The sequence below is a fragment of the Chiloscyllium punctatum genome, chromosome 2 (genome assembly GCF_047496795.1).
Source record: "Chiloscyllium punctatum isolate Juve2018m chromosome 2, sChiPun1.3, whole genome shotgun sequence".
Classification (NCBI taxonomy): domain Eukaryota; kingdom Metazoa; phylum Chordata; class Chondrichthyes; order Orectolobiformes; family Hemiscylliidae; genus Chiloscyllium; species Chiloscyllium punctatum.
This window is the reverse complement of record NC_092740.1, coordinates 98046356-98067057: the sequence shown is the minus strand read 5'-3', so window position 1 is coordinate 98067057 and position 20702 is coordinate 98046356. Positions and strand designations below refer to the sequence as shown.

Here is a 20702-nt window from a genome sequence, read left to right as displayed (position 1 = left end):
GTACTTTCCACTTGTCTGGATTCAAAACATTCAAAATACTCAATATCTTTCAGGCCAAAACATCGAGCTTGATTCTCTTGGTGACAAAAATTCAGCCTCACAGTTGTGAGATATATGTCATGATTCTCTTTACTAACTCATTCACAAGTGCTCTACGTTTACTATTACGCATTTCCATTCATTCATTCATAAAAGCGCTTTTTTGTAGTACATTTTACTCTTACAAGATAAACTAAAGTAAACATCCCTTCCTAGGCTGCCAACCCATTACTGCTTCTTTACAACTTTCAATTCTTATTGGCCCCATGCTGCAAGCAGCATTTAGACCTTTTGCTGAATCCAAGGCTACCTCTGAATAAGTGTAAATACTGTAACTTACTTAGAACAATGCCATCCTCATCATCATGTCTCCATAACTCACTCCACATATGGAAAGATGATAATATTAATTAGCCTTAGTAACCGTCTCTTGGGACCTGCTCCTGAATAGGCTGCAGGACATCAAACAGTTTCCTCCAACAGCACATCCCTCTAGTCTGCTACTTTTTACCTCTTTGAAATTTCCTTATACACTACCTATTTCTAATTTTTTTTGAGGAGTACAACCTTCTACAAATGTATGGACTTATAATTTTTAAATACATATTAAATAGGGCTGCTACCCCTATTAAGAAACTTACTATCAAAACAGCACTTCCATGAAACTGCATGAATGAAAGTGTAGGAACTGTCAAAAACCTGCTCTTGTAGACGAAATCTCATGACCCAGCTGTGGGAGATCAGTTTAATACCCTCTATACTTTTATTTAGTACATATATAATTTCTCATTTACTTGGATCACATAGGTCTCGCATTTCTACTAACATTACTAACTTTAAAGACAAAAGGACTAACACCTCTTAATTATGCAAGCTCAGACTGGACAGACATTCTAATCCCATCAGGAGTAACAGCCAACATTTAGTAAGTGGTTTCCCCGGGACAGATGTCACGCAAACTTGTGTACAAGAGATACAACTATGTGACAACATCTTGCTAAAATTTTCATGCACGTAAAATCTGTCTATAAAAGAAGCTACTGTAAAACTGTATTTTGGATTCGATCGCCGCCTTGAACTGTGCCACTGCAGATGCTCAATAAAGAGGCTATTTTCTCCACTCACCGATCTTTGACGTCATTGAACACAATCCCACACAACTCACTTCATTAGGTCACAGCCACCAGCAGAAACTTGCATACAATTAAACAGACCTTTGGGCCAATTACAGGACTATCAGGTATGAGTCTCTGCTTCATAGATGCCATTGCTACCTCAGAGCTCATGACCCCATGAGAGGTCATGACCCAGAGTTTGAGAAATCTGATCTTAGGCAATGATTTCCAAACAATATCACCTCATTGAGGTGAAATTCTCAAATCTCCCCAAATCTTTTGTCAATTATTTTAAATCTGTGCCTGCTGTTTACCAATCCTTCTGCCAGTGGAAGCAATTTCTCAATATGTATTAACAAAAACCTTCAAATTCTCAAGACTACTTTAAATTGTCAACTGAGCTTTGCCTGTTTGTAAGAGATTTATCCCTAATAAATAGAACAAAGTAGGTAACATCTTTTTTTCATCAAGTTTGTCTGAGGGTTCTCAGGTAAAACCTATACTGTGTCTCAAACTATCATAAATTCATTGATGTTTATCACCCAATGTCAAGAAATTTCTAGATTTAATTGTGTCACTAAAGGTCATAGAGTGTCTTGAATTCAGAAATGGGAAAACATTGAAGGGGCATGTTCAAAGGGTTTGGCTCCTGTACTTACATGACTATGAAGAAGGAATGCCGCATGGCTCTGCCTACGTTCAGGGGGAATTCCAACATATAAAGGCATCTTCCACTTCATTTTTGCTGAAATGAAAATTATATTAACATGAGACTTACTACATCTCTCAAATCGCATCAGTCAAGCTCAGGCTAAAATACACTGCACAAAACAAACTGTAAAAAAAGTGTATTAGACTATTTATCTTTGGTACAGAATTCCTGAATCTTTGAGTTTGATTTATTCTCAACATACAAATTGAGAAGGTGATAGCGCTGGGAAACCTTAAGGTCTGATTCCAAAAGGAGACTGTTGGACCTCCATGACAATGGCTGAAAACAGCAATCTCCTAGAGGCCAAGGGAAAATTACTTCAATTCAAATAGTTTGTTAGTTTCCCGTTTTTATAATTATTCCCCTTTACAAACCTCTGATATTCTCAAATAATTTAAACTTAAATATAACGGCATGATTTAGAAGGTTGCAGATAATACAAAATTGGCTGTGCAGTTGATAGCAAGACAGAAAGCTGGACATTACAGAATGATACCAATGAACTGGTCAAGTGGGAGAAAAATGTTACATAAAATTCAAGGAAGAGAAGTGTGAGGTAAGAAATTTGGAGCAGACCAACAAAAGCAAGGGAAATCACAATTAAATGATAGGATGCTGATAATTGTAAAGAAAAATCTCATGACTGTAACTGGGAAAATTTAAATTCAGTTCATAAATCTAGAGTTAGTCCCTGGTCAGATGGATAAGGTGGTGAAAAGGGCATATGGGATACTTTCTTTTTTTCAGTATAGAATATAAAAGCAGGGAGGTTTCCTAAATTCTAAAGACCAATAGTTAGGCCAAGCTAGCCTACCTTATACAATTCACCACAGAAAGGATTATGTTTGCATGAGAGAGGGTATGGAAGGAATTTACAAGAATGTTGTCAGGAACGGAGAAATTTGCATTTTTTTTTGGAATAGAAGAGCCGAAGGTTTTATTGAGGTGTATGAAATTATGAGGAGCTTTGTCATTGTGGATAGGAGGAATCTATTTCCCTCAGCTGCTCAGATGGTGATGTAGTAGTAATGTCACTAGTTAATCATTATGAGAACTCGGTTGATGTTGTGCAGACATGGGCTCAAATCTCATGACAGGAACTGGGAAAAATTTAATTCAATTCATAAATCTAGAATATAAAAACAAGATGCTGGTCTCACAATCAGTGACCATCCATTGTGATAAAAACTTATCTGATTCACTCAAGCCCTTTAGGGAAGGAAGCCTTCCATCCTTACCTGGTATAAAATCATAGAGTTATAGAGAGAAACAGCTTGGAAACAGACCCTTCAGATCAACTTGTCCATGCCGTCCAGATATCTGAAATTAATCTAGTCCCGTTTGCCAGCACTTGGCCCATATCCCTCTAAACTCTTCCTATGCACATTCCATCTGATGCCTTTTAAAGGCTTAAAGAAGTGAAACTATCATGGTATTCGAACAGATGAAAGACTCAACAGACAATCAAGGTATTTTTCAATGTATAATTTCAGCGACATCACACCATAAATTTTTGCTATAAATTCTGTGCCTCAGAATTGTGTCCTCCACTATCACCTGATGAAGGAGCAGTGCTCCGAAAGCTAGTGTGCTTCCAATTAAACCTGTTGGACTATAACCTGGTGCTGTGTGATTTTTAACTGTTAAATACTGTAATTGTTCTAGCCTCCACCACTTCCTCTGGCAGCTCATTCCATATATGTACCACCTTTTCCATGAAAACGTTGCCCCTTTGGTCACTTTTAAATTTTTCCCCTCTCACCCCAAACCTATGTCCTCTAGTTCTGGATTCCCCCACCCCAGGGAAAAGACCTTTCCTGTTTACCCTATCCATGCCCCTCATGATTTTATAAACCTCTTATAAGGTCACCCCCTCAGCCTCCAATGCTCCAGGGAAAACAGCCCCAGCCTATTCTGCATCTCTCTATTGCTCAAACCATCCAAACCCGGAAACATCCTTGTAAATCTTTTCTGAACCCTTTCAGGTTTCACAACATCCTTCTGATAGGAAGGAGATGCGACTTGTACACAATATTATAAAAGTGGCCTAACCAATGTCCTGTACAGCTGAAACATGACTGCCCAACACCTATACTTGATGCTCAGACCAATAAAGGAAAGCATACCAAATGCTTTCTTCGCTATCCTATCGACCTGCGACTCCACTTTCAAAGATCTATGAACCTGCACTCCAAGGTCTCTTTGTTCAACAGTACTCCCCAGGACCTTACCATTAAGTGTATAAGTCCTGCCCTGATTTGCTTTTCCAAAATGCAGCACCTCATATTGATCTAAATTCAACTCCATCTGCCACTCCTCGGGTCATTGTTATATCTGATCAAGATCCCGTTGTACTTTGAGGTAACCTTCTTCGCTATCCACAATACCTCCAATTTTGGTTTAGCCATTGTATGACCCTTATATGATTCCAAATCCATAACAATGCAATTGATTCTCTGAGAGTATTCGCTTTCAGAGCATTGCTCCTACCTGATGAAGGATCAGCACTCTGAAAAGCTTGTACTTTCAAATAAACCTTTTTGGACTATAACCTGGCGTTGTGTGATATTTAACTTTACCCACCCCAGTACAACACCAGCGCCTTCAAATTATAACTGATTCTCAAAGGAGCACTGCAAACTTTGACATGTGACAAGTGCTCCTCAGGAAGGCAGCCAATATAACCAAAAATCTCTCCCACCCTAATTATAATCTCTTCCAACCTCTTCCAGTTGGCAGAAGATACAAAAGCTTAAACACATACCAACATTCTTCCCCACTGTTTCTTCCCCACTGTCATTAGACTTCTGAATGGACCTCTTAAATTTTAAATTAAGTGTTGACCTCACTCTTTATGCACCTTCTCTGTAGCTGTAACATTGTATTCTTTGCACCATTCTATTATCCTTATGCACTTTGTATGATATTAATTGTCTGTACTGCTTGCAAAACAAAACTTTTCACAAGGTATATGTGACAATAATGCTATGAATGAAAAAATGGCTGAGCAAGTCACTCAATACTGGGATAATTAGGGATGGGCAACAGCTGTTGGCCTTACTAATGATCATGTCCCATCAAAGAATACCAAGGAATGATACAGTTGGACATTAAAAGCTGATAAAATATTATTTAAGCTGAACAAATGTACAGCCTTCAGACTCAAGTATTCAGACTTTTTTATAACACATTGCAAGTAATAAACTGTTTCTCTTGCTGAAGGTATTAGAATGTAAGAACTAGGAGTAGGAGTCGGCCATCTGGCCATTCCGGCCTGCTCCACCATTCAACAAGATCAGGGCTGATCTTTTCATGGCCTCAGCTCCACTTACCCACCCTCTCACCGTAACCTTTAATTCCTCATTGTTCAAAAAAAAATCTATTTTAGCTTTAAAAACATTACTGAAGTAGCATCAACTACTTCACTGGGCTGGAAATTCCATAGATTCACAACCGTCTGGGTGAAAAGGTTCCTTCTCAATTCAATCCGAAATCTGCTCCACCTAATTTTGAGGCTATGCCCTCTTGTCCTATTTTAACCTGCCAGCGGAAACACCCTCTCTACATCTATCTTATCTTTTCCCTTCATAATTTTATATGTTTTCACAAGATCCCTCCTCATTCTTCTAAATTCCAATGAATATAATCCTAGTCAACTCAGTCTCTCCTCATAAGCCAACCCCTCAACTCCAGAATCAACCTAGTGATTCCCCTGCAGCCCCCTCTGGTGCCAGTACATCCTTTCTCAAAAAACCAAAACTGCATGCACTACTCCAGGTGTGGCCTCACCAGCCCCCTATGCAGCTGCAATATAACCTCCCTGCTTTTAAATTCAATCCCTTTAGCAATGATGGACAGAGTTCCATTTGCCTTCCTAATTACTTGTTGTACCTGCAGACCAACCTTCTGTGATTAATGCACAAGGACACCCAGGTCCCTCTGCATAGCAGCACACTGCAATTTTTTACCATTCAAGTGATAATCCTTTTCACTGTTACTCCTACCAAAATGGATGACTTCACATTTTTTAACATTGTATTCCATCTTCCAGACCTTTGCCTACTCACTTAAAGTATTTATGTTCCACTACAAAGGTTCTCAGTCCTCTGCACACTTTGCTCTGCCACTCATCGTAGTGTCATCTGCAAACTTTGACACGTGACACATGGTCCCCAACTCCAAATCATCTACGTACATTGTGAATAAATGCAGTCCCAAAACTGATCCCTGAGGGACATCATTGGTCACTGATTGCCAGCCAGAATAGGACTCATTTATCCCCACTCTTTGCTTCCTGTTCGTTAACCAATCCTCAATTCATGCTAATACTTTACCCATAATACCATGCATATTTATCTTATGCAGCAGCCTCTTGTGTGGCACCTTGTCAAAGACCTTTTGGAAATCTAGGTACACCACATCTCCTAGGTCCCTGTTGTCCACCTTGCTCATAATATAGTCATAGAGATGTACAGCATGGAAACAGAATCTTTGGTCCAATTCATCCATGTCGACCAGCTATCCCAACCCAAACTAGTCCCACCTGACAGCACCCGACCCATATCCCTCCAAACCCTTCCTATTCACATACTTATCCAGATGTTTTTTAAATGTTGCAATTGTACTAGCCTCCACCACTTCCTCTGGCAGCTCATTCCATACACATACCACAATCTGTGTGAAAACGTTGCTCATTCGGTCTCTTTTATATCTCTCCCTTCTCACCCTAAACCTATGCCCTCTAGTTCTGGACTCCTCCCACCCCGAGAGAAGGTACTTTGTCTATCAGATCCATGCACCTCATGATTTTATAAACCTCTATAAGGTCACCCCTCAGCCCCTGACGCTCCAGGGAAAACAGGCCTAGCCTATTCAACCTCTCCTTATAGCTCAAATCCTCCAACCCTGGCAACATCCTTGTAAGTCTTTTCTGAACCTTTTCAAGTTTCACAATATCTTTCCAATAGGAAGGAGACCAGAATTGCACACATTATTCCAACAGTGGCCCAACCATTGTCCTGTACAGCTGCAACATGATCTCCCAACTCCTGTACTCAATACTCTGGCCAATAAAAGAAAAGCATACCAAACGCCTTCATCACTATCCTATCTACCTGTGACTCCGCTTTCAAGGAGCTATGAACCTGCACTCCAAGGTCTCTTTGTTCAGCAACACTCCTTAGGACCTTACCATTAAGTGTATAAGTCCTGCTAAGATTTGTTTTCCCAAAATGCTGCACATCACATTTATCTAAATAAAACTCCATCTGCCACTTCTCAGCCCATTGGCTCATCTGATCAAGATCCCACTTTAATCTGAGGCAACCTTCTTCACTGTCCACTACACCTCCAATTTTGGTGTCATCTGCAGACTTATTAACTATACCTCTTATGCTCACATACAAATCATTTATATAAATGATGAGAAGTAGTGGACCCAGCACCATCCTTGTGGCACTCCACTGGTCATAGGCCTCCGACATGAAAAACAACCCTCCAACACCATCCTCTGTCTTCTACCTTTGATCCAGTTCTGTATCCAAATGGCTAGTTCTCCCTGTATTGCATGAGATCTCACCTTGCTAACCAGTCTCCCATGGGGAATCTTGCCTTCATAGAATTCCAAAAGATTAGTTAAGCATAACCCGCCCTTTATGAACACATACTGCATCTACCCAATGGGATAATTTCTATCTAGATGCCTTGCTATTTCTTCCTTGATGTTAGACTAAAGCATCCTCCCCTCTACAGTGGTTAAGCTAACTGGTCTATAATTCCCCATATTTCGTCGACTGCCCTTTTTAAACAGTCGGGTCGCATTTGATGTTTTCCAATCTGCTGGAACTGCCCCAGAGTCCAGCAAATTTTGGACAATTACCACAAATGCACTTGCTATTTCTCCCACCATCTCTTTTAGTACCCTGGGATGCATTCCATCAGGGCCAGGATACTTGTGTATCCTTAGCTCCAAAAGCTTGCCCAACATTACTCTTCTGAGATAATTAATGTTTCCAAGTCCTCACCTACCTTCATCCCTTTGTCAATTACTGCCATGCTATGAAGCTGTGAAAACCGGTCCACTGTGAAGACCGACACAAAATACCTGTTCAATAACTCGGCCATTTTATCATATCCCATAACTAAATGGAGAGTGGTTGCCTCCTCGCAGAGCGCTTTAGGGAACATCTCCGTGACATCCGCACCAATCAACCCCACCACCCTGTGGCCCAACATTTCAACTCCCCCTCCCACTCTGACGAGGACATGCAGGTCCTGGGCCTCCTCCACCGCCGTTCCCTCACCACCCGCGCCTGGAGGAAGAACGCCTCATCTTCCGCCTCAGAACACTTCAGTCCCTGGGCATCAAAGTGGACTTCACCAGTTTCTTCATTTTCCCTCCCCCCACCTTACCCCAGTTCCAACCTTCCAGCTCAGCACCGTCCCCATGACCTGTCCTACCTGCCTATCTTCCTTTCCATCTATCCACTCCACCCTCCTCTCTGACCTATCACTTTCATCCCCACCCCCATTCACCCATTGTACTCTTTGCTACCTCCCCCCACCCTCCTCTCTGATCTATCACCTTCATCCCCACCCCCATTCACCCATTGCACTCTTTTCTACCTTCCCCCACCCGCCTCTCTGACCTATCACCTTCATCTCCACCCCCATTCACCTATTGTACTCTATGATACTTTATCCCCACCCCCACCGCCCTCTCATTTATCTCTCCACCCTGCAGGCTCCCTGCCTCTATTCCTGGTGAAGGGCTTTTGCCCGAAACGTTGATTTTCCTGCTCCTTGGATACTGCCTGACCTGCTGTGCTTTTCCAGCACCACTCTGATCTAGAGTCTGGCTTCCAGCGTCTGCAGTCCTTGTTTTTACCTCCCATAACTAAATGCCTCTTCTCATCTGCTAAAGGACCAATGTTTACATAAGTCACTCATTTTCATTTTATATATTTATCGAAACTTTTGCTATCTGTCTTTATATTCTGTGCTTTTTTTTGTCATGTTCTATCTTATTTTACTTTATAGATCTTCTTGTGGCTTTCTGTTGATCTTTAAAGTTTTCCCAAACTTTTAGTTTCCTGCTGATCTTGGCCACTTTGTATGCCTTCTCTTTCAATTTGATAGCCTCCCTTATTTCCTTAGACACCCATGGCAGATTACCCCTTTTCTTACAGTCCTTCCTTTTCACTGGAATATACTTCTGCTGAGCACTTTGAAAAATTGCTTTGAAAGTCCTCCACTGCTCGTCAACTGTCCCACCATAAAGTCTTTGTTTTCAGTCAACTTTAGCCAAGTCCTCCCTCAAACAATTGTTGTCTCCCTTGTTTAAGGACCCTGGTATTGCATTTTATCTTCACATTCCCCATCTGTATTCTAAATTCAACCATGCCGTGATTGCTCCTTCCAAGGGGATTCCTTCGTTGAGGTCATTAATTATTCCTCTCTCATTACATAGGGCCAGATCTGGATAGCTTGCTCCCTCACTGGTTCCATTACATGCTGTTCAACAAAATATTATTTGTTATACAAAAGCACTATTCGCGTTTATATGATAACATACAACCCAGTCACTAAGGTTTGGCTGCTATATTCTCAAATGGGTACTTGAATCATTAATGATGAGCTTGACAATATTCAGCACTATGTGAAAATGACCTATAATGTTTTGACATGTACAGCTTACGATAAATATGTAAAAAAGTACTGTCAACCTGCTTATTAGCAGATCTTTGATAGTTTAGCGAGTCCTAATGAGTTTTGAGAAGATTTGTAGCTCAGGTTGGGGTTTTGGATGTAGGTTTGCTCACTGAGCTGGAAGGTTCATTTCCAGATGTTTTGTTACCCTACTAGGTAACATCTTCAGTGGGCCTCAGGCGAAGCAATGCTGAAAATTCCTGCTTTCTATTTATATGTTTGGCTTTTTTTGGGTTGGTGATTTCATTTCCTGTGGTGAAGTCACTTTCTGTTCCTTTTCTCAGGGGGTGGTAGATGGGGTCTAACTCAATGCGTTTGTTTATAGATTTCTGGTTGGAATGCCATGCTTCTAGGAATTCTCATCCGTGTCTTTGTTTGGCTTGTCCTAGGATGGATTTGTTGTCCAGTCGAAGTGGTGTCCTTCCTTATCTGTATGTAAGGATACTAGTGAGAGAGGGTCATGTCTTTTTGTGGCTAGTTGATGTTCATGTATCCTGGTGGCTAGTTTTCTGCCTGTTTGTCCAATATAGTATTTGTTACAGTCCTTGCACGGTATTTTGTAAATGACATTAGTTTTGCTTGTTGTCTGTATAGGGTCTTTCAAGTTCATTAGCTGCTGTTTTAGTGTGTTGGTGGGTTTGTGGGCTACCATGATGCCAAGAGGTCTGAGTAGTCTGGCAGTCATTTCCGAGATGTCTTTGATGTAGGGGAGAGTGGCTGGGGTTTCTGGATGTGTTTTGTCTGCTTGTTTGGGTTTGTTGCTGAGAAATCAGCTGACTGTGTCTGAACATATCCATCCTAGGACAGGCCAAACAAAGACTGAGGCCCACTGAAGATGTTACCTCATAGGGTAACGAAACGTGTGGAAATGAACCTTCCAGCTCAGCAAGCAAACCCACATCCAGTTTACAGTCCTTTCCTATATTTGCATATGTTTGTGAGATCTAACCTGTTTCTAAAAAAGCTCTAAAATATCTTAGTTATATTTTGTGCACACACTGTAATGTGCAGTTACTGGTTTCAAAACTAAACAAGCTCAATAACAACAAACATACAACATAGAACAGTACAGCAGAGGAATGGGCCCTTTGGCTCATAACGTTGCGCTAACACATGACACCAACTTAAACTAATCCCTTCTGCCTGCTCTTGGTCCAGATCCCTCCATTCCTTGCATATTCATGCATTTGTCTGAAAGTCCCTTAAATGCCCCAATCATATCTATCTCCACTACCACCCCAACAGCATGTCCCAGACTCCCACCACTCTATGTGTAAAAATCTTGCCCCTCATATCTCCTTTGAACTTTCCTCCCTCACCTTAAATGAATGCCCCCAAACACTTCGTAACATCAAAAATGTATTATTGTCATCAAAACACAAAGTTAGATGAAAATGGGAATCATTTAACTTATTATTTTCATTAATTGAAAGTGCAATAATTAATTGTCCTAGTTATAAAATTGATCAATGCCAGCAATGAATAATGCAAGCAGTATCCTCAGTGTTAACAATTATTTTGAAAGAATTCTGATGCTTTATTCATCATGATAAACATAAGTTTTTGGTTGCACAAAATCATGTTATAAATCTACATATAAAATATTATATTTGTATTTAGGTTAAATATTCATTATTTGGGCCCACTATTCAGCAATGCAATGTTTCAATATGACTTCCATATTTTGTCAGAAATCTGCATGTACCTGCAAATATCCATCACTAGATGGCGCTACATAGCAAATCAGTCACAACTTGTCCTGATAGTTCTTGCACTTGACGTGCATTAGAGTCTGACACTATTTCCTACTGTTATTCTCCGAATTTACTTCATGTCTCATTTCATAACCATTAGTTGATTACCCCTCAATATGTTTGAGATTAAGATTGAATTCCTTTGATCAATTAGCTGTAGATTTCTTACCCACTGCACAGGCCATTCTCCTATAATGTGCATTTTGTTGACGCTATTTGGCTGTAACTCAATTGGTGAATTGGGATTTTTTTAAAAATATGAACTCCCATTGGCTATTATATGGACGTTATTGTTGATCTCGTTGAGGATTTTTTTTTGAATTATTGCAGGAGAAAAGATTTGTATTTCAAGATTCTCCTCAATCTGGACAATTCACCAAGCCATCCTCCCACCACTGGTGAGCTTTCTGAAAACATTTCTGGTATTTCTAACTCTGAATACAACATCTTTCATTCAACCCATGGACCAGGATGCAATAGCAGCTTTTAAAGCTTATGATTTAAAGCGCACATTCAGGAAGTTGATTGCAACTACTGACTGGATAATAATGTCATTGTTTTTACCTAGTTACACTTCAACCCGGGCATCAATGTGGACTTCAACAGTTTCCTCATTTCCCCTTCCCCCACCTCACCCTAGTTCCAAACTTCCATAGAACATAGAACAATACAGCACAGAACAGGCCCTTCGGCCCACGATGTTGTGCCGAACATTTGTCCTAGCTTAAGCACCCATCCATGTACCTATCCAATTGCCGCTTAAAGGTCACTGATGATTCTGACTCTGCCACTCCCACAAGCAGCGCATTCCCTGCCCCCACCACTCTCTGGGTACTCCAGATTGTACTCCAGCTCAGCACTGTCCCCATGACTTGTCCTACCTGCCTATCTTCTTTTCCACCTATCCACTCCACCCTCCCCCCGCCCCCGACCTATCACCTTCATCCCCTCCCCCACTCACCCATTGTACTCTATGCTACTTTCTCCCCACCCCCACCCTCCTCTAGCTTATCTCTCCACGCTTCAGGCTCTCTGCCTTTATTCCTGATGAAGGGCTTTTGCCTGAAATATCAATTTTACTGCTCCTCGGATGCTGCCTGAACTGCTGTGCTCTTCCAACACCACTAATCCAGAATCTGGTTTCCAGCATCTGCAGGCATTGTTTTTACCTGGATAATAAGGACAGTGTTCTTCAATTTTGGAAGAGCTTCAACATTAAGAATGCTACTGATATCATTGTGGAGGCGTTGGGTGGTGTCTGTAGGGACTGCTTGCATGGAGTTTGGTGGAAGCTTCTCCCAGATTTTCTTCTGTATTTATGTCTTCTGGATTCCACATGTCCCACCATTGGAATTTCATGGGGCCATGCTTAACATCGGCTGATGATATTTGAGCAACACCATTATCTGTTGAACTGCATCCACTTTGCAATAGCAAGTGTGTGAGGAAGTCTCTGTTTTCTCATCAGCACCTCCTTTTTAATATACTGGCATTCCAGAACTACCTCTGCCTCAATTTTGTTTGAATTGATTGTGCTATCTCACACGGTGTTTTATTTTTGCTGAGTTTAAATCAGTGGAGAGTCATTTAGCATTTCCTTTGGATTATTAAAATCATTAAGGCAAGTTTCAGATAATCAAATAGTTATGGTGCCAATTTGACATCTGACAATAGAACTTATAACTTACCACAGGACAAGAAGGAAACACTTGAAGGGGACAGAAGTTAAAAAGCTCAGGTGTTTTCACTGCAATAAAGTAGGCCAAATGAAATCGCAGTATTGGTGGGTTAGGAAAAGCACCAGGAAGCCAGATGTAGGAAAACAGGATAAGCCAGTAAATTTTGTTGGAATGGTAACAGCACAGTGGTGGCTAGAAAGCTGCACCAGAATGTACAAGCTAGACGGAGGTTGGGTAAGGAGGAAGTGCCATATCTTCTTAAACCACAAACCTGTGAAGGTAGAGTTCATTCACATAGGCCTGAAGCAGCAGGTAAAGAGGTTACAATATTAAGAGACAATCTCAATCTGTGATGCTGAAAGCTGAGATACGTACTTCAGAAGGACTATTGCCAGAAAAGGTAATAGTAATGGGAATTCACAGTGAGACAAGAAGCACTCAATTATGTAGAGTGAGGTTAGAGTGTCCAGTGAAGAGTGGGGAAGCTGTGGTAGGAGTACAGGACAAACTCTCAGCTCCAGGAGTACAATTTGTCCTTGCTAATGATATAGCTGGTTCACAGGTAGTTGTGTTGCCTACTGTGGTTGGAGATCCAGTGGAAACTCAGGCAACTGAATGTTTGCAGGACACATATCCTGGAATTTTTACCAACTGTGTGGTAATGAGGTCACAAAGTCACCAGTCGAAATAGGAGAGGTCAAAGAGTACACACAGGAAAGTTGAAGTGGAATTAGCAGAGACCCTATTTGATCAAATTGTTGAATCAAGCTGGCAGCAGATAGATGGCACAGCAGACATCTTTAGATCGATAAATTAACTGAGTTACAGCAGAAAGATGAAGATTTAAAGCAATTGTATCAAAAGGTATACTCAGAAAAAGAATTTGAATGTATCCCTGAATGTTATTACCTTAAAAGTGATGTCTTAATGAGGAAATGGAGATCATCACATATTCAGGCAGATGATAATTGGGCAGATGTTCATCAAATCGTATCACCAGTGGGTTATTGTAAGGTGTTGCGTGTGGCACATGAGCTACCTCTATGAGGTCATTTAGGAGTGAGGAAAATACGTGACATATAAAGACACTTTTACTGGCCTGGACTGCACAAGAATGTAATTGAATTTTGCCAGACATATTGTGCATGTCAGGTAATTGGAAAACCATAGGCAGTAATAAAACCCGCACCTTTAATGTCTATTTCTTCATTTAAGGAACCTTTTACAAGAGTCTTAATTGATTGCGTAGGTGCCCAACCTCAAACAAAAAGTGGGAATCAGTACGTGATAACAATAATGGCTATGTTGACGAGATTTACAGAGGCCGTTCCATTACACAATATCACAGCTAAAAGGATCGTAAAGGAATTACCCAAAGTTTTCACTATTACGGATTACCTACAGAGATACAATCAGATCAAGGGTCAAACTTCACATCAAAATTATTCAAGGAAGTTATGGATAGCTTGGGAATAAAACAATCCAAAACTACAGCATAGCATCCAGAATTGCAGGGAACGATAGAAAGGTGGCATCAGACATTAAAGACTATCAGGTTGTAAATTTGCTCACTGAGCTGGTAGATCTGTTCTCAGACGTTTCGTCACCATGTTGGGTAACATCATCAGTGAGCCTCCGATGAAGCGCAAATGTTCTGTCCCACTTTCTATTTATGTGTCTTGGTCTGTTTTGGTTGGTGTGATCACTTCTGGTTCTTTTTCTGTAATTACTTAAATAAGCCACAATGCACTGCAGCACCCAGGAATGACGAGAAGCCGAGGTAAAGCACCTACACAATGTATTCAGGAACAACAAGATAAAGTATTGGCACTACTTCCAGTGTTAGGTAAACCTTTAAAAGCAAGATTTAGTGGACATTATCAAATCAAAAGGACATTGAGTGAGGTGAACTACTTGATAGGGACTCCAGACAGAAAGAAATCTCACAGTGTATTATATGAATATGCTCAAAAGGTATTTGACAGGGAAGGAAAGCAAGAGGAGAATGTGTCATTGATTACAACACAGAGGGAAGAACGAAATTCAGAGGAATCTGAATTGGACATTCCTCAAATTAAATTGGATAATGAGGAGGTTGTCAAAAATTGGGATAAATTACCTTCCAGAGGAAAATTGAAATGACCTGAAAGAGTTATTACCATCACATGGGGAGATAAGTGGAAATAAGCTGGGAAGTATTAGCCTAATTATGCATGTAGATATAGGAGATGCTGTTCTGATTAAACAACATCTTTATATGCATAACCCTCTAAAGTTGGCACAGGATCAAAAGGAGATTGAATGCATACTCCAAGACGACATAACTGAAGTGAGTTACAGTGACTGAAGCTCACCCATAGTAATGGTGCTAAAACCAGATGGTACCCAACGATTATGTGTGGACTGTCACAAAGTCAATGCATTTACAAAGACTGATGCATATTTGATTCTGCTTTTGGAAAACTGTGTTGAGAAGGTGGGTCAAGCAACTTATATTGCTAGGTTGGATTTGCTCAGAGGATATTGGCAGAAAGAGCAAAGGCAATTTTGGCTTTTGGCATAAAAAATGTACCAGCCACGTTTCCAAGACTAACTAATAAGGTCATTGCTGGATTACCTAACTGTGTCGTATATATCTATGATCTGGTGGTTTTTAGTCACACATGGAAAGAACATTTACAGCATTTATCAGAATTATTTGATCAATTTTGAAAAGCAGGCTTAGTGATAAGAGTTTGCCAAAGCCCAAGGCACCTTCCTGGGCCATGTTATTGGACATGGACAAATGGCCCCACGAAATGTAAAAACAAAGGTAATTGGGGAGTTTCCCATACCATTGACAAAGAAAGCATCGCTGCAGTTCCTGGGAATGAGTGGATTTTATCGAAAATTCATACCAAATTGTAGCAGTGTGGCTGCTCTACTTACTGAATTGCTAAAGAAAGGCACGAAGTTTCAGTGGACAGCGAACTGTCAGAAGGCATTTGACTGTGTAAAGTTGTGTTAACCACTGCCCCATGTTAGCCATACCTAATTACACCAAGCCATTCAAGGTGGCTATCGATGCAAGTAATGTGGGTGTTGGTGCTGTGCTCTTACAGGAAGATGACAAGAAGATAGAAAGATCTATCAGGTATTTCCCCAGGAAACTGAACGTTCATCAGCAGAAATATTCAATGGTTGAGAAGGAGAATTTGAGTTTGGAGCTGGCATTACAACACTTCAGTGTTTATGTTAGCAGCAACTCATCTGAGACGATATACACACTGATCATAACCCATTGTTTTGTGGAGAAATATAGGACAAAAATACCAGATTGTTTAGATGGAGCTTGTTGTTAAAGCCAATGAATTTGAAAATTGTGCATGTGGCAGGACAAAAAAATGTGATTGCCGATGCATTGTCGAGATTCGAATGAGAAACGGAGGACTTAGGTGGCAGAAATACAACAGAATGTAGTTCTGGAATGGAATGTAGTTGTGCATGTTTGCATGGTTACAGTCAATGTAATGTACTAACAATCTAGGTTTAAGGGGTTTTTAAATGAAGCCATCTTTGGATATTGATGGTTCATTATTTTTTCAAGGGGTGAGGTGTGACATAATTGCTCCTTTAGCAAGGTTATGCTGATCTTAGCTGTTTTTCAGAGGGCCGTAAATGACACAGACTCCAAAAAGTCTGGAAATGAAGGGTTTTAGGGCCAATGTGTTTATAGCTAACAGATACTGTCTCAAGCAGAAGGCTTTCAAGTTCAAAAAGACTTGTACAATGAAAGGGGAGTGGACAGTTCTCCCAGCTCAGCTTTTCTCTGGTTTGATTTGGTTTGGTTTTTAGCAGGAGTGTGGAAAAAAGCTGCTGGACCTAAAGAAGCAGGACCAGGCTGGTACTCTCTCTCTCTGACCTCTATCCTGTAAGAACCGTGTTTGATTTTACCTTTTGTGCCAAGGGGTTTTTATGGGGATTGTTGTAAATATTTGGAACAGCATCATTAAGTTAGGATAGACTGTTGGGTTTTCGGATAGGACAAGTCATTTGGTATTCTGTTCTCTTTTGTTTGTGTTTCATTCGGTAATTTTGTAAATAAATTGTTTTGTTTAAAGCTAAGTGGTTTGACCAGCTAATACTCTCCTAGAATACCCACTTTACACCCACTTAAAACACCCAGCAAGGTTAAGGTCCAGGCTACCTTCTTGAAATGTTTTGAGGGTGTCTGGCCTGGTTCATAACACGGTATTTTAAAAACTATTTTCTTTCTCGCTCCCATTCTCTTTTCTGGCTTATGGTGTATTTTCCCCTCTGCAATTCTAATCAGAGAATACCAACAGAATTGTAAGGCTTGAACCTTTGACACAGCCATGCTGGCTCCATTGCACTTCGAAGTTCTCCGCAATCTCACCCTTATAATGGACCTTAAGATCTGACTGACAACCGAGGTCAGGCTCACTGGTCTATAGTTTCCTATCTTCTGCCTTCCTCCCTTCTGAACTGAAATTCCATCTGAATTGCTTTCTCATTCTTCCAATTTCAAATGCTGTGCTATTACCTTAACTATGACATTAGGCATGAACATTCAACAGTTGATTTGGAAAGGCTAAACACAGGTAAAAGGACAGTTGGACACTGGGAGGCCTTCAAAAATAAGATAATAGAGTCCAAAGGCAGTATGTTCCTGTTCGTGTGAAGGGCATGGCTGGTATGTGTAAGGAATGCTGGATGATAAGAGAAATTTAGGCTCTGGGTAAGAAAAAGAAGGAGGCACATATCAGGTATAGACAATTGGGATTGAGTGATTCCCTTGAGGAGTATAAGGGCATTAGGAGTATGGTCAAGAGGAAAATCAGGAGGGCATAAAGGGGACATGAGACAGCTTTGGCAAATAGGGTTAAGGAGAATCTAAAGGGATTCTACAAATATTTTAAGGGCAAAAGAGTAACTAGGAAGAGAATAGGGCCCCTTAAAGGTCAACAAGGCTGACTATATGTGTAGAAGGTGGATGAGATACTAAATGAGTATTTTGCATCAGTATTTATTGTAGAGATGCATATGGAAGCTGGAGAACTTGGAGAAATGAAAAGTGATATCTTGAAAAGTGTCCTTATTACAAGGAGGAGGTGCTGGACATCTTAAAATGTATAAAGGTGGATAAATCCCCAGGCCCCTTTCAGAGATACTTGCATCATCAACAACAATGGGTGAGCTGCTGGAAAACTGAAGGGTAGCTGATATGGTGCTATTATTGAAGGTAGGTGGCAAGGAAAAGACAGAGAACTATAGACCAGTAAGCCTGACATCAGTGGTGGTTAAGGGGAGGTGATGGTCTAGTGATATTATCACTGGACTATTAATCTAGTGACCCAGATAATGCTCCGGGGACCTGGGTTTGATACCAACACGGCAGATGGTGGAATTTGAATTCAATTAAAAAGGAAAATAAATCTGGAGTTAAGAGTCGAATGCCGAACATGTTGATTGTCAGGAAAATCCATCTGATTCACTAATGTCCTTTAGGGAGTGAAGCTGCCATCCTACCTGGTCTAGAATAGACCAGCAGGAGGCTGGAAGAACACAGCAAGCCAGGCAGCATCAGGAGGTGGAGAAATTGATGTTTCGGGTGTAACCCTCCTTCAGGACCGGGGGCAGGTGTAGGGGAACTGCAGATAAAGGGGGTGGCTGGGGCAGGTTGGTGAAGTGGGGATAGGGGAAGATAGGTAGAGGGTATGAATGCATTGGTCAATGGGAGGAATAAATCCCGTTAGTGGCAGGGAGCAGTGGAAGGGATGGGAAGGGCAGGAAATGGAGTCAGAAATGGGAAGGGAGATTATTTGAAATTGGAGAACTCAATGTTGAATCCTCTGGGCTGTCGGCTGCCCAGGCAGAAGATGAGGTATTGTTCCTTCAATTTGCGCTGTGGATCGTTTTAGCAATGGAGGAGGCCAAGGATGGTCATGTCGGAAAGGGAGTGGTTAGGGAAATTGAAATGGGCGTTGACTGGGAGGTCCGGTTGGCCCCTGCGGGCCCGACTGTTATGCTTGGTGAACTGCTCACTAAGTTTACGTTCGGTCTCCCCGATGCAGAGAAGAGCATATCGGGAGCACCTGATGCAGTAAACTAGGTTAGAAGAAAGACAGGTTAACCTCTGTCTCACCTGGAAGGAATGTTTGGGACCCTGGATGGAGATGAGGGGGGTGGCGTACTGGCAGGTTTTGCATCTTTTCTGGTTGCAGGAGAAGGTATCTGGGAGTTTGTGGGGGTGGGGAGGGGTGTCAATGGGGAGAGTGGTGCAAACCAAGGATTGTCGAAGGGAATGGTCCTTGTGGAAGACAGAGAAGGGTATGGAGGGGAAGATGTTCTTGGTTCTGGGGTCCAGTTGGAGTTGGCAGAAGTGTTTAAGCATGATGCGTTGGATGCAGAGACTTGTGGGGTGGTAGGTAAGGACAAGGGACAACTCTGTCTTTATTGCGTTGGGAGGGGGTGTTTAGAGCGATGAAACTGGGAATAGAGGTGGTGTGGTGGAGGGCTGTCTGGATGACAGAGGGAGGAAAAGCACATTGTTCAAAACAGGTGGACACCTGGGATGCTCATGAGTGGAGTGTCTCCTCATCCAAACAGAAGGTGAGGATGAGCTTGACCAGGTGGAGGAGGCTGGTGGTGGGTGGGGATGTTTCGGCTCATTTTATTCCAAGAAAACATGGAGAGCCCTGAAACCACCTTGATCTGGGATAGACTTGTAAAGGGATTGCACTTCCATGATAAAGAGGAGGCAGTTACAGCCTGCAAGCTGGAAATTCTGAAGCTGACGTTAAGCGATAAGCAGATATAAATTGGAAGAGATTGGACAAGGGGAGAAATCTCGACTCAATTCTTTTCTGTTTTTGTTAGGAATAGTCAACATGGCTTTATGCATGAGAAATTATGTCTCACTAACTTGATTGAGATTTTTGAAGAAGTGATAAAGAAGACTGATGAAGGCAGATCAGTTTTTGTTTTCTACATGGACTTCATCAAGGCATTTGACGAGGTTCTATATGGTAAACTGGTTAGTAAGGTTAGATCACATGGAAACCAGGGAGACTTAGCCACTTGGATCCAAAACTGGCTTTAAGGTAGGAGACAAAGGGTTGTGATGGAGGTTATATTTCAGACTGGAGGCCTGTGATTAGCAGTTTACTGTAAGAATCAGTGCTGGACCCACTGCTTTTTGTCATTTATATAAATGATTTGGATGTCAAGAGAGTAGGAATGGTTAATAAGTTTGCAGATGACATCAAAATTGATGGTCAATCAAGAAGGTTATCTCAGAGTACATCGAGACCTTCATCAGGTGGGCCAATGGGCTGAGGATTAGCAGATGGAGTTTTATTTAGATAAATGTGAGATACTGCATTTTGATAAGGTAAATGAGAGTAGGACTTATACACTTAATGGTCAGGTGCTAGGGACTATTGCTGAACAAAGAGACATCGGTTGCAGGTTTGTTGCTCCTTGAAAGTGGAATTGCAGGTAGAAAGGGTAGTGCAGAAGCATTTAGTATGCTTATCTTCATTGGTCAGTACATTGAATATAGAAGTTGGGATGTTATGTTCTGGGACATTGGTGAGGCCACTTTTGGAATATTGAGTTCAATTCTGGTCTCCCTGCTATAGGAATGACATTGTGAAACTTAGAAGGGTTCAGAAAAGATTTATAAGGATGTTGC

General features: G+C 41.3%; 1 protein-coding gene across 1 annotated transcript in view; it reads right to left on the bottom strand.

Annotated features, from left to right (window-relative positions):
• LOC140493413 (kelch domain-containing protein 3) overlaps window positions 1-20702 on the bottom strand; it is a 220787-nt gene that overhangs the window by 117750 nt on the left and 82335 nt on the right. Inside the window, exon 11 of the mRNA XM_072591833.1 lies at window positions 1814-1899. Within this exon, the coding sequence (XP_072447934.1) occupies window positions 1814-1899 (86 nt within the window). The remainder of the gene's footprint in view (window positions 1-1813; window positions 1900-20702) is intronic.